At 56.4% G+C, this 24,526-nt stretch overlaps 1 protein-coding gene across 2 annotated transcripts; it reads left to right on the top strand.

The window, feature by feature from the left end:
- Window positions 1–33: 33 nt before the first annotated feature.
- On the top strand, window positions 34–22,866 carry VPS52 (VPS52 subunit of GARP complex). 2 transcript variants are annotated; one of them, XM_054052012.1, is made up of 20 exons: window positions 34–89; window positions 683–773; window positions 1,482–1,534; window positions 2,605–2,680; window positions 3,210–3,277; window positions 5,212–5,387; window positions 7,355–7,505; window positions 9,423–9,523; window positions 9,624–9,756; window positions 13,057–13,114; window positions 13,224–13,357; window positions 14,688–14,843; window positions 16,404–16,522; window positions 18,251–18,374; window positions 18,462–18,557; window positions 18,686–18,793; window positions 20,022–20,087; window positions 20,213–20,324; window positions 22,479–22,597; window positions 22,682–22,866. In XM_054052012.1, exons 1-20 carry the CDS (start codon window positions 66–68, stop codon window positions 22,826–22,828), a joined length of 2,112 nt encoding a protein of 703 aa, XP_053907987.1. In that variant the 5' UTR covers window positions 34–65; the 3' UTR covers window positions 22,829–22,866. The 2 variants fall into 2 exon arrangements, with proteins under 2 accessions (XP_053907987.1, XP_053907986.1); XM_054052011.1 differs by lacking the exons at window positions 34–89; window positions 683–773 and having other exon boundaries at window positions 1,460–1,534; window positions 16,407–16,522.
- The last annotated feature ends 1,660 nt before the right edge of the window (window positions 22,867–24,526 follow it).

Genomic DNA, 24,526 nt, shown 5'->3' with positions numbered 1-24,526 from the left:
CACGTGACGGGAAGCGCCAAGCGGTCTCACGTGACCGGGCGTCGGCGTCACGTGACGCGACGGCCATGGCGGAGGAGGAGGCGGCGGTGGTGCGGCTGAGCCCGGGGGGCAAAGGGGGGTTTGGGGGGGCAGTGGGGGGGGTTGGGGGACGGGGGGGAGAAATGGGGGGATTTGGGGGAGAAATGGGGGGATTTGGGGGGTCAAAGAGTTTGGGGGGGAAATGGGGGGAATGGAGGTTTGGGGGTTCAAAGGGTTTGAGGGGAAATAGGGGGGAAAATGGGGGATTTGGTGGGGGATCACTGTGAGGGACTGGGGGTCCCTGGGAGGTTTTGGGGGGTCCCTGGGAGGTTTTGGGGGGTCCCTGGGAGGTTTGGGGGGGTCCCTGGGAGGCACTGGGGGGGGCACTGGGAGGTTTTGGGGGGTCCCTGAGAGGTTTGGGGGGCACTGGGGGGGTCCCTGGGAGGTTTTGGGGAGTCCCTTGGAGGTTTGGGGGGCACTGGGAGGCACTGGGAGGTTTTGGGGGGTCCCTGGGAGGTTTGGGGGGGCACTGGGAGGTACTGGGGGGGCAGTGGGAGGTTTTGGGGGTGTCCCTGAGAGGTACTGGGGGGGTCCCTGGGAGGTACTGGGGGGGCACTGGGAGGTTTTGGGGGTCCCGGTGAGGTTTTGGGGGTCGCTGTGGCAGGTGGGGAGCGCAGAGGTGGGGTCGGACCCCCCCGAACTGGAACTGGAGCAACTGGAGGAACTGGAGGAACTGGGACTGGAGGAGGTGGACGGTACTGGGGGGAGAGACTGGGGGATACTGGGAGGGACTGGGGGGGGGACTGGGAGGGATGAGAGGGGGACTGGGAGGGACTGGGGGATACTGGGGGGGATACTGGGAGGGATGAGAAGGGGTGCTGGGGGGGCTGGGGGATACTGGGGGGGACTGGGGGATAGTGGGGGGGCACTGGGAGGAACTGGGGGCACTGAGAGGGACTGGGGGATACTGGGAGATACTGGGAGGGACTGGGGGGAAGTGGGAGGGAACTGGGGGGCACTGGGAGGGACTGGAGGGGGGGCTGGGGGATAGTGGGGGGGAACTGGGAGGGACTGGGGGATACTGGGGGGCACTGGGAGATACTGGGGGGGACTGGGGGATAGTAGGGGGGAACTGGGGGATAGTGGGGGGGACTGGGAGGGACTGGGGGATAGTGGGGGGGGAACTGGGGGATAGTGGGGGGGACTGGGGGATAGTGGGGGGGAACTGGGAGGGACTGGGGGGGAACTGGGGGATACTGGGAGGGACTGGGGGGGCACTTGTGGGTCAGGGCTCACTTGGGGGGCAGTTGGGGGTCATTTGGGGTCACTTGGGCAGTGGGGGGGCAGTTGGGGGTCATTTGGGGGTAGTTGGGGGTCAGAGCTCACTTGGGGGGCAGTCGGGGGTCACTTGGGGGGCAGTTGGGGGGCAGCCGTGGGGCAGAGGTCTGAGGCGCCGCCCCCAGTTCACATTCAGGCCAACCTGGAGGATGCGCTCGTGCAGGAGGCGCTGCAGACGGTGAGCGCTTGGGGGGCTGCCCCACACCCTGCCCCACACCTGCCCCACACCTGCCCCACACCTGCCCCACACCCGCCCCACACCCGCCCCACACCCGCCCCACAGCTGCCCCACAGCTGCCCCATAGCAGCCTCATGGCTGCCCTTATGGCTGCCACACACTCACCCCAGAGCTGCCCCTTGGGTGCCCCACATTCTGCCCCACACTCTGCCCCATGGCTGCCCCACAGCTGCCCCATGGCTGCCCCACAGCTGCCTTATGGCTGCCTTAAAGCTGCCCTATAGCTGCCCCACGGCTACCTTGTAGCTGCCCCACACTCTGCCTCACAGCTGCCCTATAGTTGCCCCATGGCTGCCCCACACTGTGCCTCACAGTTACCTTATAGCTGCCCTATAGCTGCCCCACGGCTGCCCTATAGCTGCCGTACATCCACCCCATAGTTACCTCATGGGTGCCCCACACTGTACCCCACACTCTGCCCCACGGCTGCCCCACAGCTGCCCCGTGGCTGACCTACACTCTGCCCCACGGCTGCCCCACACTGTGCCCCACTCTCTGCCCCATGGCTGCCCCACGCTGTGCCCCATGGCTGCCCCATGGCTGCCCGACGCTGTGCCCCACACTGTGCCCCATGGCTACCCGACGCTGTGCCCCACACTGTGCCCCCCACTCTGCCCCCCACTCTGCCCCCCACTCTGCCCCCCACTCTGCCCCACTCTCTGCCCCACACTGCCCCCCACACTGTGCCCCACACTGCCCCACACTGCCCCCCCCCACTCTGCCCCCCACTCTGCGCCCCACACTGCGCCCCACTCTCTGCCCCATGGCTGCCCCACACTGTGCCCTACACTGCCCTACACTGTGCCCCACACTGCCCCACACTATGCCCCACACTGCCCCACACTCTGCCCCACGGCTGCCCCACACTGCGCCCCACACTGCCCCACACTGCCCCCCCCACTGCCCCACGGCTGCCCCACCCTGCCCCCCCCACTGCCCCACACTGTACCCCACGCGGTGCCCCCCACTGCCCCCCCCCCACTGCCCCACGCGGTGCCTCTGTCTCTCAGGGCGTGGATTTGCGGCAGTTTTCGGCGCAGGTGGAGCTCCAACTGCAAACGCTCGAGAGGGCGACGCTGCGCGACTGTATCCCCTCAGGGGCCCCTCAGTGTCCCCTCAGTGTCCCCAATGGCCCCTCAGGGTCCCCACAGTGTCCCCTCAGTGTCCCCAACGGCCCCTCAGTGTCCCCAATGGCCCCTCAGGGTCCCCACAGTGTCCCCAATGGCCGCACAGTGTCCCCTCAGTGTCCCCAATGGCCCCTCAGGGTCCCCTCAGTGTCCCCAACAGCCCCTCCTGTCCCTTCAGGGTCCCCTCAGTGTCCCCAATCTCCCCTCCTGTCCCCACACTGTCCCCAACAGCCCCTCCTGTCCCCTCAGGGTCCCCTCAGGGTCCCCAATGGCCTCTCAGTGTCCCCTTCTGTCCCCTCAGTGTCTCCTCAGTGTCCCCACAGCGTCCTTACGCTGTCCCCAAGAGCCCCTCAGTGTCCCCTCCTGTCCCCAACGGCCCCTCCTGTCCCCACAGTGTCCCCACAGTGTCCCCACAGTGTCCCCACAGTGTCCCCTCAGGGTCCCCACGCTGTCCCCTCTGTCTCCGTTGTCCCTTAACGTCCCCTCAGACATCCGAGAGAGTGAGAACATTGCGGCGCTGCACACGCAGATCACGGCCTGTGACGCCATCCTGGAGGTGACACCCCTGTCCCCTCTGTCCCCTCCCCTGTCCCATTGTCCCCTCTCCTGTCCCCTCTCCTGTCCCCTCTGTTCCCTCTCCTGTCCCATTGTCCCCTCTCCTGTCCCCTCTGTCCCATTGTCCCCTCTGTCCCATTGTCCCCTCTGTCCCATTGTCCCCTCTCCTGTCCCCTCTCCTGTCCCCTCTGTTCCTTCTCCTGTCCCATTGTCCCCTCTCCTGTCCCCTCTGTCCCATTGTCCCCTCTGTCCCATTGTCCCCTCTGTCCCATTGTCCCCTCTCCTGTCCCTCTGTCCCCTCTCCTGTCCCCTCTCCTGTCCCCTCTGTCCCCTCTCCTGTCCTATTGTTCCCTCTGTCCCCTCTCCTGTCCCGTTGTCCCCTCTCCTGTCCCGTTGTCCCCTCTCCTGTCCTGTTGTCCCCTCCCCTGTCCCTCTGTCCCCTCCCCTGTCCCATTGTCCCCTCCCCTGTCCCTCTGTCCCCTCTTCTGTCCCCTCTGTCTCCCTGAGGTGACCCCGAGTCCTCTTCATTCCCTTCTGAAGTCCTCAAGATGTCCCCAAGATGTTTCTGTGTCCCCTTTCGTGTCCCCAAGATGTCCCCAACGTGTACCTTTGTTTCCTCTTGATGTCCCCTCTGGACGTCCCCTCCTGTCCCCGTTTGTCCCCTCTGGACGTCCCCGTGACGTCCCTCTCAATGTCCCCTCTTGATGTCCCTCTTGATGTTTCTCCTGATGTCCCTTTCAGTGTCCCCTCTGGACGTCTCCTGATGTCCCTGTTTGTCCTCTCTTGATATCCCCTCTCGATGTCCCTCTCGATGTCCCTCTCGATGTCCCTCTCGATGTCCCCTCTGGATGTCCCTGTGGTGTCCCCTCTCAATGTCCCCTCTCGACGTCCTCTGATGTCCATTTGTCCCCTCTGGACATTCCCTGATGTCCCTCTTGATGTCCCTCTTGATGTCCCTCTTGATGTCCCCTCTCGATGTCCCCTCTGGACATCCTCTGATGTCCATTTGTCCCCTCTGGACATTCCCTGATGTCCCTCTTGATGTCTCCTCTCGATGTCCCCTCTGGACGTCCCTGTGATGTCCCTCTTGATGTCCCTCTTGACGTTCCACTCAATGTCCCTTCTCGATGTCCCCTCTGAACATCCTCTGATGTCCATTTGTCCCCTCTGGACGTCCCCTGATGTCCCTCTGGTTGTCCCCTGATGTTCCTCTGGTTGTCCCCTCTGGTTGTCCCCTCCGGTTGTCCCCTGATGTTCCTCTGGTCGTCCCCTCTGGTCGTCCCCTCTGGTCGTCCCCTCTGGTTGTCCCCTCTGGTTGTCCCCTCCGGTTGTCCCCTGATGTCCCCCTGGTTGTCCCCTCCGGTTGTCCCCTGATGTCCCCCTGGTCGTCCCCTCTGGTTGTCCCCTGATGTCCCTCTGGTTGTCCCCTCTGGTTGTCCCCTCTGGTTGTCCCCTCCGGTTGTCCCCTGATGTCCCTCCGGTTGTCCCCTGATGTTCCTCTGGTTGTCCCCTCTGGTTGTCCCCTCCGGTTGTCCCCTGATGTCCCCTCTGGTTGTCCCCTCTGGTTGTCCCCTCTGGTTGTCCCCTCTGGTTGTCCCCTCTGGTTGTCCCCTCTGGTTGTCCCCTCCGGTTGTCCCCTGATGTCCCTCTGGTTGTCCCCTCCGGTTGTCCCCTGATGTCCCTCTGGTTGTCCCCTCCGGTTGTCCCCTGATGTCCCTCTAGTTGTCCCCTGATGTCCCTCTGGTTGTCCCCTCTGGTCGTCCCCTCTGGTTGTCCCCTGATGTCCCTCTGGTTGTCCCCTCTGGTTGTCCCCTCTGGTTGTCCCCTCCGGTTGTCCCCTGATGTCCCTCTGGTTGTCCCCTCTGGTCGTCCCCTCCGGTTGTCCCCTGATGTCCCTCCGGTTGTCCCCTGATGTCCCCCTGGTTGTCCCCTCAGCGGATGGAGCAGATGTTGAGCGCTTTCCAGTGTGATCTGAGCAGCATCAGTTCCGAGATCCGAACCCTTCAGGAGCACTCGGTGAATATGAACCTTCGGCTCCGCAACCGACGCTCCGTCCGACGCCACCTCAGTCACCTCCTGGACGAGCTCGTGGTGCCGGCGCCCATGATCAGGTGGGACACCGCCCCCCACGTCCTCCTTGGGCCCCTTTGAGGGCCTCGTTGGTCTCCTCAGATCTTTGTTGGTCCATTGAGGTCCTTTTTTTGGCCCTTTGAGGTCCATTTTTATTGCTTTGAGGTCCTTTTTGGGCCCTTTGAGGTCCTTTTTGGTCCTCTGAGGTCCATTTTTGGTCCTCTGAGGTCCATTTTTGGTCCTTTGAGGTCCCTTATGGTCCCCTCAGATCCTTTTTGGTCCTCTGAGATCCATTTTTGGTCTTCTGAGATCCATTTTTGGTCCTCTGAGGTCCTTTTTGGTCCCTTTGAGGTCCTTTTTGATCCCCTCACATCCTCCTTGGGCCCCTTTGAGGGCCTCTTTGGTCTCCTCAGATCCTTTTTGGTCCATTGAGATCCTTTTTTTGGTCCTTTTTGGGCCTTTTTGGCCCTTTGAGGTCCATTTTTATTGCTCTGAGATCCTTTTTGGGCCCTTTGAGGTCCTTTTTGATCCCTTCAGATCCATTTTTGGTCCCCTGAGATCCATTTTTGGTCCCCTGAGGTCCATTTTTGGTCCTCTGAGATCCATTTTTGGTCCTCTGAGGTCCATTTTTGGTCCATTGAGGTCCTTTTTGGTGCCTTTGAGGTCCTTTTTGGTGCCTTTGAGGTCCATTTTTATTGCTTTGAGGTCCTTTTTGGTCCTCTGAGGTCCATTTTTGTTCCATTGAGGTCCTTTTTGGTGCCTTTGAGGTCCTTTTTGGTCCCCTTTGAGGTCCTCTTTGGTCTCCTGAGATCTTTTTTGGTCCATTCAGGTCCTTTTTTTGGCCCTTTGAGGTCCATTTTTATTGCTTTGAGGTCCTTTTTGAGCCCTTTGAGGTCCTTTTTGGTCCCTTTGAGGTCCTTTTTGGCCCTTTGAGGTCCTTTTTGGCCCTTTGAGTTCCTTTTTGATCCCTTCAGATCCATTTTTGGTCCCCTGAGGTCCATTTTTGGTCCTCTGAGGTCCTTTTTGGGCCCTTTGAGGTCCTTTTTGGCCCTTTGAGGCCCTTTTTGGGCCCTTTGAGGTCCTTTTTGGTCCTCTGAGATCCATTTTTGGTCCCCTAAGGTCCATCTTTGGTCCTCTGAGGTCCTTTTTGGTCCCCTGAGGTCCTTTTTGATCCCTTCAGATCCATTTTTGGTCCGCTGAGATCCATTTTTGGTCCCCTAAGGTCCATCTTTGGTCCTCTGAGATCCATTTTTGGTCCGCTGAGATCCATTTTTGGTCCTCTGAGGTCCTTTTTGGTCCCTTTGAGGTCCTCTTTGGTCTCCTGAGATCCTTTTTGGTCCATTGAGGTCCTTTTTTTGGTCCTTTTTGGCCTTTTGAGGCCCTTTGAGGTCCTTTTTGGGCCCTTTGAGGTCCTTTTTGGGCCTCTGAGGTCATTTTTGGTCCCTTTGAGTTCCTTTTTGATCCCTTTGAGGTCCTTTTTGGTCCTTTGAGGTCCTTTTTTTGGTCCTTTTTGGTCCCTTTGAGGTCCTTTTTGGTCCCTTTGAGATCCTTTTTGGTCCATTTTTGTTCCTCTGAGGTCCATTTTTGTTTCCCTGAGGTCCTCTTTGGTCCCCTTTTGTCCTTTGAGGTCCTTTTTTTGGTCCTTTTTGGTCCCTTCGAGGTCCTTTTTGGTCCTCTGAGGTCCATTTTTGTTTCGCTGAGGTCCTCTTTGGTCCCCTGAGGTCCCCTTTGGTCCTTCGAGGTCCTCTTTTTGGTCCTTTTTGGTCCCTTTGAGGTCCTTTTTGGTCCCTTTGAGGTCCTCTTTGGTCCCCTCAGATCCTTTTTGGTCCTCTGAGGTCCATTTTTGGTCCATTGTGGTCCTTTTTGGCCCCTTGAGGTCTTCTTTTGGCTGTTTGAGGTCCTTCTTGGTTTCCTGAGGTCCTTTTTTGGCCCTTTGAGGTCCTTTTTGGTCCCCTGAGGTCCCTTTTCGGTCCCCTTTGGGTTCATCTTTGTTGTCCCCTCTGGGCAGTACCATCCTGGAGGTTCCGGTGACGGAACCGGAGTTCCTGGAGCAGCTGCAGGAGCTCAACGGGAAGATCAACTCGGTGAAGGAACAGGCGTTCAGGGACACAGTGGCCTGCGCCGACGTCCAACACGTCCTCGAGAAGCTCAAGATTAAGGTGAGGGACCTTCAGAGGGCAAAGGAGCTTCTCTGGAGTCGCAGGAACCCACCCCAGATCCAGGGGGACCTCCAGGATGGTCCAGAGGAACCTCCTTAGATCCAGAGGAACCTCCAGTGGATCTAAAGGGACTTTCTCAGACCCACAGGAACCCCTCTTAGATGTGAGGAACCTTCTCCGAGATCCATAGGAACCTCCTCAGACCCACAGGAACCCCTCTTAGATGTGAGAAACCTTCTCTAAGACCCACAGGAACCCCTCTTAGATGTGAGGAACCTCTTCCCAGATCCATAGGAACCTCCTCAGATCCATAGGAACCTCCTCAGACCCACAGGAACCCCTCTTAGATGTGAAGAACCTTCTCCGAGATCCATAGGAACCTTCTTAGACCCACAGGAACCCCTCTTAGATGTGAGGAACCTTCTCCGAGATCCATAGGAACCTCCTCAGACCCACAGGAACCCCTCTTAGATGTGAGAAACCTTCTCTAAGACCCACAGGAACCCCTCTTAGATGTGAGGAACCTCTTCCCAGATCCATAGGAACCTCCTCAGATCCATAGGAACCTCCTCAGACCCACAGGAACCCCTCTTAGATGTGAGGAACCTTCTCCGAGATCCATAGGAACCCCCTCAGACCCACAGGAACCCCTCTTAGATGTGAAGAACCTTCTCCGAGATCCATAGGAACCTCCTCAGGCCCACAGGAACCCCTCTTAGATGTGAGGAACTTTCTCCGAGATCCACAGGAACCTCCTCAGACCCACAGGAACCCCTCTTAGATGTGAGGAACCTTCTCCGAGATCCATAGGAACCTCCTCAGACCCACAGGAACCCCTCTTAGATGTGAGGAACCTTCTCAGATCCATAGGAACCTCCTCAGACCCACAGGAACCCCTCTTAGATGTGAGGAACGTTCTCAGATCCATAGGAACCTCCTCAGACCCACAGAAACCCTTCTTAGTTGTGAGGAACCTTCTCTGAGATCCATAGGAACCCCCTCAGACCCACAGAAACCCTTCTTAGATGTGAGGAACCTTCTCTGAGATCCATAGGAACCCCCTCAGACCCACAGAAACCCTTCTTAGATGTGAGGAACCTTCTCCGAGATCCATAGGAACCTCCTCAGACCCACAGGAACCCCTCTTAGATGTGAGAAACCTTCTCTGAGATCCACAGGAGACCCCTCAGACCCACAGGAACCCCTCTTAGATGTGAGAAACCTTCTCTGAGATCCACAGGAGACCCCTCAGACCCACAGGAACCCCTCTTAGATGTGAGGAACCTTCTCCGAGGTCCATAGGAACCCCCTCAGACCCACAGGAACCCCACTTAGATGTGAGGAACCCTCTCCGAGATCCATAGGAGACCCCTCAGACCCACAGGAACCCCTCTTAGATGTGAGAAACCTTCTCTAAGATCCACAGGAACCCTTCTTAGATGTGAGGAACCTTCTCTGAGATCCATAGGAACCTCCTCAGACCCACAGGAACCCCTCTTAGATGTGAGGAACCTCTTCCGAGATCCATAGGAACCCCCTCAGACCCACAGGAACCCCTCTTAGATGTGAGTAACCTTCTCTGAGATCCACAGGAGACCCCTCAGACCCACAGGAACCCCCTCAGACCCACAGGAACCCCTCTTAGATGTGAGGAACCTTTTCCAAGATCCATAGGAACCCCTCTTAGATGTGAGGAACCTTCTCCGAGATCCACAGGAGACCCCTCAGACCCACAGGAACCCCTCTTAGATGTGAGGAACCTTCTCTGAGATCCATAGGAACCTCCTCAGACCCACAAGAACCCCTCTTAGATGTGAGGAACCCTCTCTGAGATCCATAAGAACCTCCTCAGACCCACAGGAACCCCTCTTAGATGTGAGGAACCTCCCTAACCCTCATCCCTTGGTCCTTCCCAAGGCCGTCTCCAAGATCCGGGAGTTCATCCTGCAGAAGATCTCGTCCTTCCGCAAACCCATGGCCAACTACCAGATCCCCCAGAACGCTCTCCTCAAGCACAGGTGGGGAGCGGTCGATGGGAGAAGGGACACCAAAGGGGGCGTCGGGAGACCTTCGGCCGTGGTGGGACCTTCTCGTCTTCTCCTCCGTCTCCTCCCGAAGGTTCTTCTACCAATTCCTGCTGGGCCACGAGCGGGCGGTGGCGCAGGAGCTGCGCGAGGCCTACGTGGACACCATGAGCAAAATCTACTTCTCCTATTTCAAGTCCTACATCGGTCGTCTCATGAAGATCCAGGTGGGGGCGCGAAGGGTCCCATCCCCTTCCCATCCCCTTCCGATCCGGTTCTGATCCGGTTCCGCTCTGATCTCACTCCGATTCCGCTCCGATTCCGCTCTGACTCTGCTCTGATCTCACTCCGATTCTGCTCCGATTCCGCTCTAATTCCGCTCTGATTCTGCTCTGATTCCACTCCGATTCTGCTCCGATTCCGCTCTAATTCCGCTCTGATTCTGCTCTGATCTCACTCCAATTCTGCTCCGATTCCGCTCTGATCTCACTCCGATTCTGCTCCGATTCCGCTCTGATTCTGCTCTGATCTCACTCCGATTCTGCTCTGATCTCACTCCGATTCTGCTCTGATCTCACTCCGATTCTGCTCTGATCTCATTCTGATTCCGCTCTGATTCTGTTCCAATTCCGCTCTGATTCTGCTCCGATTCTGCTCTGATCTCACTCTGATTCTGCTCTAATTCCACTCCAATTCCGCTCTGACTCTGCTCCGGTTCCACTCCGATTCTGCTCTGATTCTGCTCTGATCTCACTCCGATTCTGCTCTGATTCCACTCTGATTCTGCTCTGATTCCGCTCCGATTCTGCTCTGATTCTGCTCTGATCTCACTCTGATTCTGCTCCAATTCTGCTCCAATTCTGCTCTGACTCTGCTCCGGTTCCGCTCCGATTCTGTTCTAATTCCACTCCGATTCTGCTCTGATCTCACTCCGATTCTGCTCCGATTCTGCTCCGATTCTGCTCCGATTCTGCTCCGATTCCACTCTGATTCTGCTCTGATTCCGCTCTGATTCTGCTCTGATCTCACTCTGATTCTGCTCTGACTCTGCTCCGGTTCCGCTCCGATTCTGCTCTGATCTCACTCCGATTCTGCTCTGATCTCACTCCGATTCTGCTCTGATCTCACTCCGATTCTGCTCTGATTCCACTCTGATTCTGCTCTGATCTCACTCCAATTCCGCTCTGATCTCACTCTGATTCTGCTCTGACTCTGCTCCGGTTCCGCTCCGATTCTGCTCTAATTCCGCTCTGATTCTGCTCTTATTCCATTCTGATCTCACTCTGATTCCGCTCTAATTCCGCTCTGATTCCGCTCCAATTCCGCTCCGGTTCCGCTCCGATTCTGCTCTAATTCCACTCCGATTCTGCTCTAATTCCGCTCTGATTCCGCTCCAATTCCGCTCTGATTCCGCTCTGATCTCACTCTGATTCTGCTTCAATTTCACTCGGATTTTGCTCTGATCTCACTCCGATTCCGCTCTAATTCCGCTCTGATTCTGCTCTGATCTCACTTTGATTCCACTCCACTTCCACTCCGATTCTGCTCCAATTCTGCTCTGATCTCACTCCGATTCTGCTCCGGTTCTGCTCCGGTTCTGCTCCGGTTCTGCTCCGGTTCTGCTCCGATTCTGCTCTTAATTCCGCTCCAATTCTGCTCCAATTCCGCTCCAATTCTGCTCTAATTCCGCTCCGATTTTGCTCTAATTCTGCTCCGATTCTGCTCTGATCTCACTCCGATCCTGCTCCAATTCCACTCTGATTCTGCTCTGATCTCACTCCAATTCCACTCCAATTCTGCTCTGATTCTGCTCTGATTCCGCTCCAATTCTGATCCTGTTCTCATTTTATGCCATTTCCTCTCCGATTCCACTCTACTTCCGCTCCGATTCCGCTCCAATTCTGATCCTTCTCTCATTCTATGCCATTTCCTCTCCAATTCCACTCCATTTCCTCTCCGATTCCACTCCACTTCCGCTCCAATTCTGATCCTTCTCTCATTTTATGCCATTTCCTCTCCGATTCCACTCCACTTCCGCTCCAATTCTGATCCTTCTCTCATTCTATGCCATTTCCTCTCCAATTCCACTCCATTTCCTCTCTGATTCCACTCCACTTCCGCTCCAATTCTGATCCTTCTCTCATTTTATGCCATTTCCTCTCCAATTCCACTCCACTTCCGCTCCGATTCCACTCCACTTCCACTCCAATTCTGATCCTTCTCTCATTTTATGCCATTTCCTCTCCAATTCCACTCCACTTCCACTCCGATTCCACTCCACTTCCACTCCAATTCTGATCCTTCTCTCATTCTATGCCATTTCTTCTCTGATTCCACTCCATTTCCGCTCCGATTCCACTCCACTTCCACTCCAATTCTGATCCTTCTCTCATTTTGTGCCATTTCCACTCTGATTCCACTCCAGTTCTGATCCTTCTCTCATTCTATGCCATTTCCTCTCCGATTCCACTCCATTTCCACTCCGATTCCACTCCACTTCCACTCCAATTCCACTCCAGTTCTGATCCTTCTCTCATTTTATGCCATTTCTTCTCCGATTCTGCTCCACTTCCACTCCAGTTCTGATCCTGTTCTCATTCTATGCCATTTCCTCTCCGATTCCACTCCATTTCCGCTCCGATTCCACTCCACTTCCACTCCAATTCTGATCCTTCTCTCATTTTATGCCATTTCCTCTCCGATTCCACTCCACTTCCACTCCGATTCCACTCCACTTCCACTCCAATTCCACTCCAATTCTGATCCTTCTCTCATTTTGTGCCATTTCCACTCCGATTCCACTCCAGTTCTGATCCTTCTCTCATTCTATGCCATTTCCTCTCCGATTCCACTCCATTTCCACTCCGATTCCACTCCACTTCCACTCCAGTTCTGATCCTTCTCTCATTTTATGCCATTTCTTCTCCGATTCTGCTCCACTTCCACTCCAGTTCTGATCCTGTTCTCATTCTATGCCATTTCCTCTCCAATTCCACTCCATTTCCACTCTGATTCCACTCCAATTCTGATCCTTCTCTCATTCTATGCCATTTCCACTCCGATTCCACTCCACTTCCACTCCAATTCTGATCCTTCTCTCATTCTATGCCATTTCCACTCCGATTCCACTCCACTTCCACTCCAATTCTGATCCTTCTCTCATTCTATGCCATTTCTTCTCCAATTCCACTCCACTTCCACTCTGATTCCACTCCAATTCTGATCCTTCTCTCATTCTATGCCATTTCCTCTCCGATTCCACTCCACTTCCACTCTGATTCCGCTCCAGTTCTGATCCTTTTCTCATTTTATGCCATTTCCTCTCTGATTCCACTCTACTTCCGCTCCGATTCCGCTCCAATTCTGATCCTTCTCTCATTTTATGCCATTTCCTCTCCAATTCCACTCCATTTCCACTCCGATTCCACTCCACTTCCACTCCAGTTCTGATCCTTTTCTCATTCTATGCCATTTCCTCTCCGGTTCCGCTCCGGTTCCGCTCCACTTCGCCTCCGCTGGGGCCGCAGTACGAGGAAGTGGCGGAGAAGGACGACCTCATGGGGGTGGAGGACACTGCCAAGAAAGATATCCTCTCGTTAACGAACGCCATAACGAGTTTTGGGGCTCCGTTTGGATCGGTTTGGGGGGCATTCCCGGATCTCCTCGTTGCTTCCTTGACTCCGGATTCCCTCACGGTTCTTCTCGAAGCCCTCTTTGAAGAACCGCAACACCGTCTTCACTTTGGGAAACCGAGGAAGCGTCATCGGAGCCACCGAACTGGAAGGACCCATTATCGTCCCCCACGCGGCGCAGAAGAGCGACGTCCGGGTGAGGGCCTCACCGTCCCCTTCCCGTGGGGAGGAGCTCCGGGAGGGTCTCCAGAGGGATCCGGAAAGGTTGGATCCGTGGGGGGAGGGCAATGGGATGAGGGCAATGGGATGAGGACAATGAGGTCAATGGGGTCAATGGGATGAGGGCAATGGATGAGGACAATGGGGTCAATGGATGAGGTCAATGGGGTCAATGGATGAGGGCAATGGGGTCAATGGGATGGGGTCAATGAATGGGGTCAATGGGATGAGGTCAATGGGGTCGATGAGGACAATGGGGTCAATGGGATGGGGTTAATGGGGTCAATGGGATGAGGGCAATGGATGAGGGCAATGGGGTCAATGGGGTCAATGGGATGAGGACCATGGGGTCAAAGGGATGAGGTTGATGAGGTCAATGGGGTCAATGGGATGAGGGCAATGGAGGAGGTCAATGGGGTCAATGGAGGAGGTCAGTGAGGTCAATGGGGTCAATGGAGGAGGTCAATGGGGTCAATGGAGGAGGTCAATGGGGTCAATGGAGGAGGTCAATGAGGTCAATGGGATGAGGTCAGTGGGATGAGGTCAATGGGGTCAATGGATGAGGGCAATGGGGTCAATGGATGAGGGCAATGGGGTCAATGGATGAGGTCAGTGGGGTCAATGGATGAGGGCAATGGGGTCAATGGGATGAGGACAATGGGGTCAATGGATGAGGGCAATGGGGTCAATGGATGAGGTCAATGGGGTCAATGAGGTCAATGGGATGAGGTTAATGGAGTCAATGGATGAAGTCAATGGGGTCAACGGATGGGGTCAATGGATGAGGGCAATGGATGAGGTTTGGGGCCTCCATCCATGAAAGTCATTATCCTCCATCCCCGGAGGTCGTTATCCTCCATCCATGACGGTCGTTATCCTCCATCCCCGGAGGTCGTTATCCTCCATCCCCGGAGGTCGTTATCCTCCATCCATGACAGTCGTTATCCTCCATCCATGACGGTCGTTATCCTCCATCCATGACGGTTGTTATCCTCCATCCATGACGGTCGTTATCCTCCATCCCCGGAGGTCATTATCCTCCATCCCTGGAGGTCGTTATCCTCCATCCATGACGGTCGTTATCCTCCATCCATGGAGGTCGTTATCCTCCATCCCCGGAGGTCATTATCCTCCATCCCCGGAGGTCGTTATCCTCCATCCATGACAGTCGTTATCCTCCATCCCCGGAGGTCATTATCCTCCATCCATGGAGGTCGTTATCCTCCATCCATGATGGTCGTTATCCTCCATCCCTGGAGGTCGTTATCCCTCTTTTTCCGGGCTGGGATGTGGTTTCCGGGGCGCAGTTCCCGTTCGAGTCGCTGTTCCGCAGTCAACACTACGCCCTCCTGGACAACAGCTGCTGTGAGTTCCTCTTCCTCTGCGACTTCTTCCTCGTGACGGGAAACGGCGCCATCGACCTCTTCCACTGCGTCATGGGCAGAACCCTCAGCCTCTTCCTGGTACGGGAAAAGATGGAAACGGGGCGGGAAATGGGGAAACTGAGGCGAGAAATGGGGAAACTGAGGCGAGAAATGGGGAAACTGGGGTGGGAAATGGGGAAACTGAGGCGGGAAATGGGGAAACTGGGGCGGGAAATGGGAAAAGTGGGGCGGGGAATGGGAAACTGAGGTGGGAAATGGGGCGGGAAATGGGGAAACTGGGCGGGAAATGGGGAAACTGGGCGGGAAATGGGGAAACGGGGGTGGGAAATGGGGAAACTGGGCGGGAAATGGGGAAACTGGGCGGGAAATGGGGAAACTGGGCGGGAAATGGGGAAATGGGGTGGGAAATGGGGAAGTGGGGCGGGAAATGGGGAAACTGAGGCGGGAAATGGGGAAACTGAGGCGGGAAATGGGGAAATGGGGCGGGAAATGGGGAAAATGGGGCGGGAAATGGGAAAATTGGGGAGGGGAATGGGGAAACTGAGGTGGGAAATGGGGAAATGGGGCGGGAAATGGGGAAAATGGGGCGGGAAATGGGAAAATTGGGGAGGGGAATGGGGAAACTGAGGTGGGAAATGGGGAAACTGGGGCGGGAAATGGGAAAAGTGGGGCGGGAAATGGGAAACTGGGGTGGGAAATGGGGAAATGGGGCGGGAAATGGGGAAACTGAGGCGGGAAATGGGGAAACTGAGGCGGGAAATGGGGAAACTGGGGTGGGAAATGGGGAAATGGGGCGGGAAATGGGGAAATGGGGTGGGAAATGGGGAAACTGAGGCGGGAAATGGGGAAATGGGGCGGGAAATGGGGAAATTGGGGAGGGAAATGGGGAAACTGAGGCGGGAAATGGGGAAATGGGGCGGGAAATGGGGAAACTGGGCGGGAAATGGGGAAACGGGGTGGGAAATGGGGAAAATGGGGCGGGGAATGGGAAAATTGGGGAGGGGAATGGGAAACTGGGGTGGGAAATGAGGAAACTGGGGTGGGAAATGGGGAAACTGGAGTGGGAAATGGGGAAACAGGCAGGAAATGGGGAAACTGGGGCAGGAAATGGGAAAACGGGGGTGGGAAATGGGGCGGGTAAGGGGAAGGAAGAGGAAGGGGAAAGGAAGGGAAGGAGAAGGAGAAGGGAAGGGGAAAGGAAGGGAAGGAGAAGGGGAAGGGAAGGGGAAAGGAAGGGAAGGGGAAAGGAAGGGAAGGGGAAAGGGAAGGAGAAGGAGAAGGGAAGGGGAAGGGGAAGGAGAAGGAGAAGGGAAGGGGAAGGAGAAGGAGAAGGGAAGGGGAAAGGGAAGGGGAAGGAGAAGGAGAAGGGAAGGGGAAAGGGAAGGAGAAGGGGAAGGGAAGGGAAGGGAAGGGGAAAGGGAAGGGGAAGGAGAAGGAGAAAGGAAGGGGAAAGGAAGGGAAGGGGAAAGGAAGGGAAGGGGAAGGGGAAGGGAAGGGGAAAGGGAAGGGGAAGGGAAGGGGAAAGGAAGGGAAGGAGAAGGGGAAGAGAAGGGGAAGGGGAAAGGAAGGGAAGGGGAAGAGGAAGGGGAAGAGGAAGGGGAAGAGGAAGTGCGAGGCGGCGGGGCGGTTGTGCGGCAGAAGCACATGGAGTCGTACGTGAGCGACTGCTACGACGCCATCGCCGTCTTCCTCTGCATTCACATCGTCCTCCGCTTCCGAACCATCACGGCCAAACGCAACGTCCCGGCCATCGACGCGTGAGGCCCGCGGCACCCCAAAAACACCCCAAAACCAGCCCTGAACCCCAAAAACAGCCCAAAACACCCCAAAAACAACCCTGAACCCCCAAAAACTGCCCAAAACACCCCAAAACCAGCCCTGAACACCCCAAAACCACCCCTGAAACCCCACAGCCCCCGAAAAACACCCCAGAAACACCCCAAAACCACCCCTGAACCCCAAAAACCAGCCCTGAACCCCCCCAAAACCAGCCCAAAACACCCCAAAAACAACCCTGAACCCCCAAAAACACCCCAAAACACCCCAAAAACACCCCAAAACACCCCTGAACCCCAAAAAACACCCCAAAACCAGCCCTGAACACCCCAAAACCAACCCTGAACCCCCACAGCCCCCCAAAACCACCCCAGAAACACCCCAAAACCAGCCCTGAACCCCAAAAAACAGCCCCGAACACCCCAAAAACACCCCAAAACCAGCCCTGAGCACCCCAAAACAGCCCAAAACACCCCAAAAACACCCCAAAACCACCCCTGAACCCCCCAAAACCAGCCCTGAGCACCCCAAAAACAGCCCAAAAACCCCCCCAAACCACCCCTGAACCCCCACAGTCCCCCAAAACCACCCCAAAACCAGCCCTGAACCCCCCAAAACAGCCCAAAACACCCCAAAAACAACCCTGAACCCCCCAAAACTGCCCAAAACACCCCAAAAGCTGCCCAAAACACCCCAAAACCAGCCCTGAACCCCCCAAATCCAGCCCTGAACCCCCAAAACCAGCCCTGAACCCCCCCAAAACAGCCCGAAACACCCCAAAACCAGCCCTGAACCCCCCAAAAACAGTTCAAAACACCCCAAACCAACCCTGAACCCCTCAAAACAACCCCTGAACCCCCATAGCCCCCCTAAAACAGCCCAAAACCAGCTCAGAACACCCCAAAACCAACCCTGAACCCCCCAAAAACAGCCCTGAACCCCCAAACCCAACCTTGAACCCCCCAAAACCAGCCCAAAACACCCCAAAACCACCCCTGAACCCCCACAGCCCCCGAAAAACACCCCAGAAACACCCCAAACCCAACCCTGAACACCCCAAAACACCCCAAAACCAGCCCTGAACAACCCAAAACACCCCCAAAACAACCCTGAACCCCCAAAAACAGCCCTGAACCCCCGCAGCCCCCCAAAAAAAGCCCTGAACCCCCCCTTAGACCCCTCCGAACCCCCTTTGGACCCCCCAAAACCCCTTTAGACCCCTCAGAACCCCCTTTAGACCCCTCAGAACCCCCTTTAGATCCCTCCAAACCCCCTTTAGACCCCTCCGAACCCCCCTTAGACCCCTCCGAACCCCCTTTAGATCCCTCAGAACCCCCTTTAGACCCCTCCGAACCCCCTTTAGACCCCTCCGAACCCCCTTTAGACCCCTCAGAACCCTTTTAGACCCCTCCGAACCCCCTTTAGATCCCTCCGAACCCCCTTTAGATCCCTCCGAACCCCCCTGAGATCCCTCAGAACCCCCCTGAGATCCATCAGAACCCCCTTTAGACCCCTCCGAACCCCCTTTAGACCCCTCCGAACCCCCTTTAGACCCCTCAGAACCCTTTTAGACCCCTCCGAACCCCCTTTAGATCCCTCCGAACCCCCCTGAGATCCCTCAGAACCCCCCTGAGATCCATCAGAACCCCCTTTAGACCCCTCCGAACCCCCCTTTAAATCCATCTTTTTCTTTTCCCCCCCCTCTCCAGGTATTGGGAGGCTCTTCTGGAGCTCCTTTGGCCGCGCTTCGAGTACATCCTGGAACTCAACATCCAAAGCATCCAAAGCACCGACCCCCAGAAACTCGGCTTCCTCGACACCCGCCCCCACTACGTAAGGGGGTGGGGATGAATTTTGGGGTGTCGCCCCCCTCCTTTCTTCATTAAACCCCCATTTTCATCCCCATTTCTCTCCTCCAAGATCACACGGCGTTACGCCGAGTTCTCCTCCGCCATCGTTAGCATCAACCAGACCTTCCCTAACGAGAAGACCAACGCGTTGTTGGGGCAACTCCAGGTATTTTTGGGGTGTTTGGAGGGGACCTCAAGGATCGGCTCCCCCAAAACTTTCAAAGGGGACCCCAAAACTCAACCCCCTCTCCCCCCCCTTTTTCATTTTCTCCTTTTCTTTCCTTCTTCTCGAAGGTGGAAGTGGAGAACTTTGTGCTCCGCGTTGCGGCCGAGTTCTCCTCCCGCAAAGAGCAGCTCATCTTCCTCATCAACAACTACGACATGATGTTGGGGGTCCTCATGGTAGAGAGAGAGAAGCCCCCCCAGATCCCTCAGAGCCCCCCAGATCCCTCAGAACCCCCTTTAGATCCCTCCAAACCCCCTTTAGATCCCTCAAAACCACCTTAAACCCCTCAGAATCCCCTTTAGATCCCTCCAAACCCTCTTTAGACCCCTGAGAATCCCCTTTAGACCCCTCAGAACCTCCTTTAGATCCCCCAGAACCCCTCGTAGATCCCTCCGAACCCCCTTTAGACGCCTCCGAACCCCCCAGATCCCTCAGAGCCCCCTTAGACCCCTGAGAACCCCCTTTAGATCCTTCCAAACCCTCTTTAGATCCCTCAAAACCACCTTAAACCCCTCAGAATCCCCTTTAGATCCCTCAGAACCCCCTGTAGATCCCCCAGAACCCCCTTTAGATCCCTCAGAACCCCCTTTAGATCCCTCAAAACCACCTTAAACCCCTCAGAATCCCCTTTAGATCCCTCAGAACCCCCTTAGACCCCTCAGAACCCCCTTTAGACCCCTCAGAACCCTCTTAGACCCCTCCAAACCCCTATTAGACCCTTCAGAACCCCCTTTAGACCCTTCAGAACCCCCTCAGAACCCTCTTTAGATCCCTCAGAACCCCCTTTAGACCCCTCAGAACCCCCTTTAGATCCCTCAGAACCCCCTTTAGACCCTTCAGAACTCTCTTTAGATCCCTCACAACCCCCTTTAGATCCTTCAGAACCCCCTTTAAATCCCCCAAAACCCCCTTTAGACCCCTCAGACCCCTCAGAACCCTCTTAGACCCCTCCAAACCCCTATTGGACCCCTCCGAACCCCCTGTAGACCCCTCCAAACCCCCTTTAGATCCCTCAGAATCTCCTTTATATCTCTCCGAACCCCTCTTAGATCCATCAGAACCCCTTTAGATCTCTCAGAACCCCCTTAGACCCCTCAGAACCCCCTTTAGATCCCTCAGAACCACCTTAGACCCCTCTAAACCCCTATTAGACCCCTCAGAACCCCCTTCAGAACCCCCTTTAGACCCCTCAGAACCCCCTTTAGACCCCTCAGAACCCCCCTTAGACCCCTCCAAACCCACTTTAGGTCCCTCCGAACCCCCTTTAGGGCCCCTCAGAACCCCCTTTAGACCCCTCCGAATCCCCCTTAGACCCCTCCAAAACCCGGAGACACCCCAAATTTCAAGTTTGGGGGGGTCCTCCAAACCTGTGTCCCCCCCCTTTTTTTTCCTCCCCCCACTTAGGAACGAGCGGTGGAGGAGAGCAAAGAGGTCGAGGGCTTCCAACAGCTCCTCTCCGCTCGCACTCAGGTGAGTTCCGTCCATGTCCCCCCAGTTTTTTGGGGGGGATCTTTGAAGTTTGGGGGGGACGGGGGGGTCCCCCATTATTTTTGGGGGGGTGTTTGATGGGTTTTTTGATCCCTCCCCCCTCTCAGGAGTTCATCGAGGAGATCCTGTCCCCCCCTTTCGGGGGAATGATCGCCTTCGTCAAAGAGGCGGAAGCGCTGCTGGAAAAGGGGCAGTTGGAGCGGCTCCGCGGAGAGGAGGGTGGGAGAGATTTCGGGGTGTCCCCAGCACCCCCTCTTTTAAACAACAGGATCCCCCCCCCCCTTCAAAACTACCCTATGCCCCCCAGGACACCCCCAAAACCCCTCTGTGCCCCCCAGGACACCCCCAAAACCTCTCCAGTCCCACCCTCAGACCCCTCTGTGCCCCCCGGGACCCCCCAAAACCCCTCTGTGCCCCCGAAGACACCCCCAAAACCTCTCCAGTCCCACCCTTAGAGCCCTCTGTGCCCCCCAGGACACCCCCAAAACCTCTCCAGTCCCACCCTCAGACCCCTCTGTGCCCCCTGGGACCCCCCAAAACCCCTCTGTGCCCCCGAAGACACCCCCAAAACCTCTCCAGTCCCACCCTTAGAGCCCTCTGTGCCCCCCAGGACCCCCCAAAACTCCCCTATGCCCCCCAGGACACCCCCAAAACCTCTCCAGTCCCACCCTTAGAGCCCTCTGTGCCCCCCAGGACCCCCCAAAACTCCCCTATGCCCCCCAGGACACTCTCAAAACCTCTCCAGTCCCACCCTCAGACCCCTCTGTGCCCCCCCAAAACCCCTCTCTGCCCCTCAGGACACCCCCAAACCCCTCTATGCCCCCCTCAGGACTCCCCCAAACCCCTCCAGTCCCACCCCCAGGACCCCCCAAAACCCCTCTATGCCCCCCAAAACCCCCTCAGACCCCTCTATCCCCCCAAGACCACCCTCAAACCCCTCTATGCCCCCCAGGAGCCCCCCAAAACCTTTCCATTCCCACCCTCAGACCCCTCTATACACCCCAAAACCCCCTCAAACCCCTCTATGCCCCCCAGGAGCCCCCCAAAATCTTTCCATTCCCACCCTCAGACCCCTCTATGCCCCCCAGGACCCCCCAAAACCTTTCCATTCCAACCCTCAGACCCCTCTATGCACCCCAAATCCCCCAAAACCTTTCCATTCCAACCCTCAGACCCCTCTACGCACCCCAAATCCCCCTCAAACCCCTCTATCCCCCCAAACCCCCCCCAAACCCCTCTATCCCCTCAAAACCCCCCTCAAACCCCTCTATTCCCCCCCCAAAACCCCCCCTCAAACCCCTCTATCCCCCCCAAAACCCCCCCCCAAAACCCCCTCTGAAACCTCTCTATCCCCCCTAAAACCCCCCTCAAACCCCTCTATCCCCCCCAAAATCCCCCTCAAACCCCTCTCTTCCCCCCAAAATCCCCCTCAAACCCCTCTATCCCTCCTAAAACCCCCTCCAATCCCCCCCTAAACCCCTCTGAACCCCTCAATTTTGGGTTTTGCCCCCCAGAATCCCCCCAAAACCTTTCCAGTCCCACCCTCAGACCCCTTTGTGCCCCCCAGGAGCCCCCCAAAACCTTTCCATTCCAACCCTCAGACCCCTCTATGCACCCCAAAACCCCCCTCTGTCCCCCCCAAAACCCCCCTCAAACCCCTCTATCCCCCCCAAAACCCCCCTCAAACCCCTCTATCCCCCCTAAAACCCCCCTCAAACCCCTCTATCCCCCCCAAAAACCCCCCTCAAACCCCTCTATCCCCCCCAAAACCCCCCTCAAGCCCCTTTTCCCCCCCAACACCCCCCTCAAGCCCCTCTATCCCCCCCAAAATCCCCCCTCAAAGCCCTCTATCCCCCCCAAAACCCCCCTCCATCCCCCCCCAAAACCCCCCTCAAACCCCTCTATTCCCCCCAAAACCCCCCTCAAACCCCTCTATTCCCCCCAACCCCCCCTCGAACCCCTCTATTCCCCCCCAACCCCCCCTCGAACCCCTCTATTCCCCCCCAACACCCCCCTAAACCCCTCTATCCCCCCCCAAACCCCCCTCCATCCCCCCAAAACCCCCCTCAAGCCCCTCTATCCCCCCCAAAATCCCCCCTCAAAGCCCTCTATCCCCCCCAAAACCCCCCTCAAACCCCTCTATTCCCCCCCAACACCCCCCTAAACCCCTCTATTCCCCCCAAAACCCCCCTCCATCCCCCCCAATACCCCCCTCAAACCCCTCTATTCCCCCAAAACCCCCCTCAAACCCCTCTATCCCCCCCCAAATCCCCCGTCAAACCCCTCTATCCCCCCCAAAACCCCTCTCAAACCCCTCTACCCCCCCCCAAACCCCCCCCGAACCCCTCAATTTTGGGCTCCGTCCCCCCCCAGCTCGTGTCACCCAACTGGCTCGAGGCTTCTCCAGCACTTGGAAGGCGGCGGTGGAAGCTTTGAGTCAGGACGTGATGCGTTCCTTCACCAACTTCAAGAACGGCACCGGCATCATCCAGGTTGGATGGAGCATCTTCAAGGGGGGTGGTGGTGTTTTTTGGGGTTCAAACCCCCCCTTTTAACCCCCCCTTTTGTTTTCCCAGGGGGCTCTGACCCAATTAATCCAATATTATCACCGTTTCCATAAGGTTTTGGCGCAGCCGCCGCTGCGCTCGTTACCCGTTCGCGCCGATCTCATTAACATCCACCACCTCATGGTGGAGCTCAAGAAGCACAAACCCAACTTCTAAAAGTTGGGGGGAAAGGGAAAGAATCCATGGGGACCCCCCCCCGCCCCCCAAAATCAATTGGAACCCCTTCCCAGTGTCCGTCTGTCCATCCCCATCCTTTGTCCCCTATGGATGAAGGACGGAAGGCGAAAAAGAGGACCAATGGGGTGGAAAAGACACTTTTGGGGACCCCCCCCCAGGGTGGAGGTGGGACCCCCAAATCCATCCCATGTCCGTCTGTCCCCCCTAAATCCATTCCATGTCTGTTTGTCCCCCCAAATCCATCCCATGTCCGTCTGCCCCCCCTAAATCCATCCCACGTCCGTCTATCCCCCCATGAATAAAGACCAGGAGGTCTCTAAGTGATGGTTAATTAGGATGGGGGGGTTAATTAAAGAGGGAGGGGGTTAATTAGAGGGAGGGGGTTAATTAGAGGGGGGGAAGATACTTTTGGCCCCCCCAAATCCATCCCATGTCCGTCTGTCCCCCCAAAATCCATCCCACGTCCGTCTGTCCCCCCATGAATAAAGACCAGGAGGTCTCCAAGTGATGGTTAATTAGGATGGGAGGGGTTAATTAAAGAGGGAGGGGTTAATTAAAGGGGGAGAAGATACTTTTGGCCCCCCCAAATCCATCCCATGTCCGTCTGTCCCCCCTAAATCCATCCCACGTCCGTCTGTCCCCCCCATGAATAAAGACCAGGAGGTCTCCAAGTGATGGTTAATTAGGATGAGGGGGGGTTAATTAAAGGGGGAGGGGGTTAATTAGAGGGGGGAAAGACACTTTTGGCCCCCCCAAATCCATCCCATGTCCGTCTGTCCCCCCAAAATCCATCCCACGTCCGTCTGTCCCCCCATGAATAAAGACCAGGAGGTCTCCAAGTGATGGTTAATTAGGATGGGGGGGGTTAATTAAAGAGGGAGGGGTTAATTAAAGGGGGAGGGGGTTAATTAGAGGGGGGGAAGATACTTTTGGCCCCCCCAAATCCATCCCATGTCCGTCTGTCCCCCCAAAATCCATCCCACGTCCGTCTGTCCCCCCATGAATAAAGACCAGGAGGTCTCCAAGTGATGGTTAATTAGGATGGGAGGGGTTAATTAAAGAGGGAGGGGTTAATTAGAGGGGGGAAAGATACTTTTGGCCCCCCCAAATCCATCCCATGTCTGTCTGTCCCCCCTAAATCCATCCTACGTCCGTCTGTCCCCCCATGAATAAAGACCAGGAGGTCTCCAAGTGATGGTTAATTAGGATGGGGGGGTGTTAATTAAAGAGGGAGGGGGTTAATTAGAGGGAGGGGTTAATTAGAGGGGGGGGGAAGACACTTTTGGCCCCCCCAAATCCATCCCATGTCCGTCTGTCCCCCCTAAATCCATCCCACGTCCGTCTGTCCCCCCATGAATAAAGACCAGGAGGTCTCCAAGTGATGGTTAATTAGGATGGGGGGGGTTAATTAAAGAGGGAGGGGTTAATTAGAGGGAGGGGGTTAATTAGAGGGGGGGAAGATACTTTTGGCCCCCCCAAATCCGTCCCATGTCCGTCTGTCCCCCCAAAATCCATCCCACGTCCGTCTGTCCCCCCCCTAAATCCATCCCACGTCCGTCTGTCCCCCCATGAATAAAGACCAGGAGATCCCTAAGTGATGGTTAATTAGGATGGGGGGGTTAATTAAAGAGGGAGGGGTTAATTAAAGGGGGAGGGGGTTAATTAGAGGGGGGGGAA

This window comes from Cuculus canorus, chromosome 31 (assembly GCF_017976375.1).
Source record: "Cuculus canorus isolate bCucCan1 chromosome 31, bCucCan1.pri, whole genome shotgun sequence".
Taxonomy (NCBI): Eukaryota; Metazoa; Chordata; class Aves; order Cuculiformes; family Cuculidae; genus Cuculus; species Cuculus canorus.
The sequence above is the reverse complement of the archived record's forward strand: the minus strand, read 5'-3'. Positions and strand labels throughout refer to the sequence as shown.

Excerpts from the sequence above, each read along its gene's own strand:
- VPS52 (XM_054052012.1), top strand. The coding sequence starts at position 66 with ATGGCGGAGGAGGAGGCGGCGGTG. Across the intron at positions 774-1,481 it reads GGGACTGGAGGAGGTGGACG|TTCACATTCAGGCCAACCTG; the intron begins GTACTGGGGGGA and ends CGCCGCCCCCAG. Across the intron at positions 16,523-18,250 it reads AACGTCCCGGCCATCGACGC|GTATTGGGAGGCTCTTCTGG; the intron begins GTGAGGCCCGCG and ends CCCCCTCTCCAG.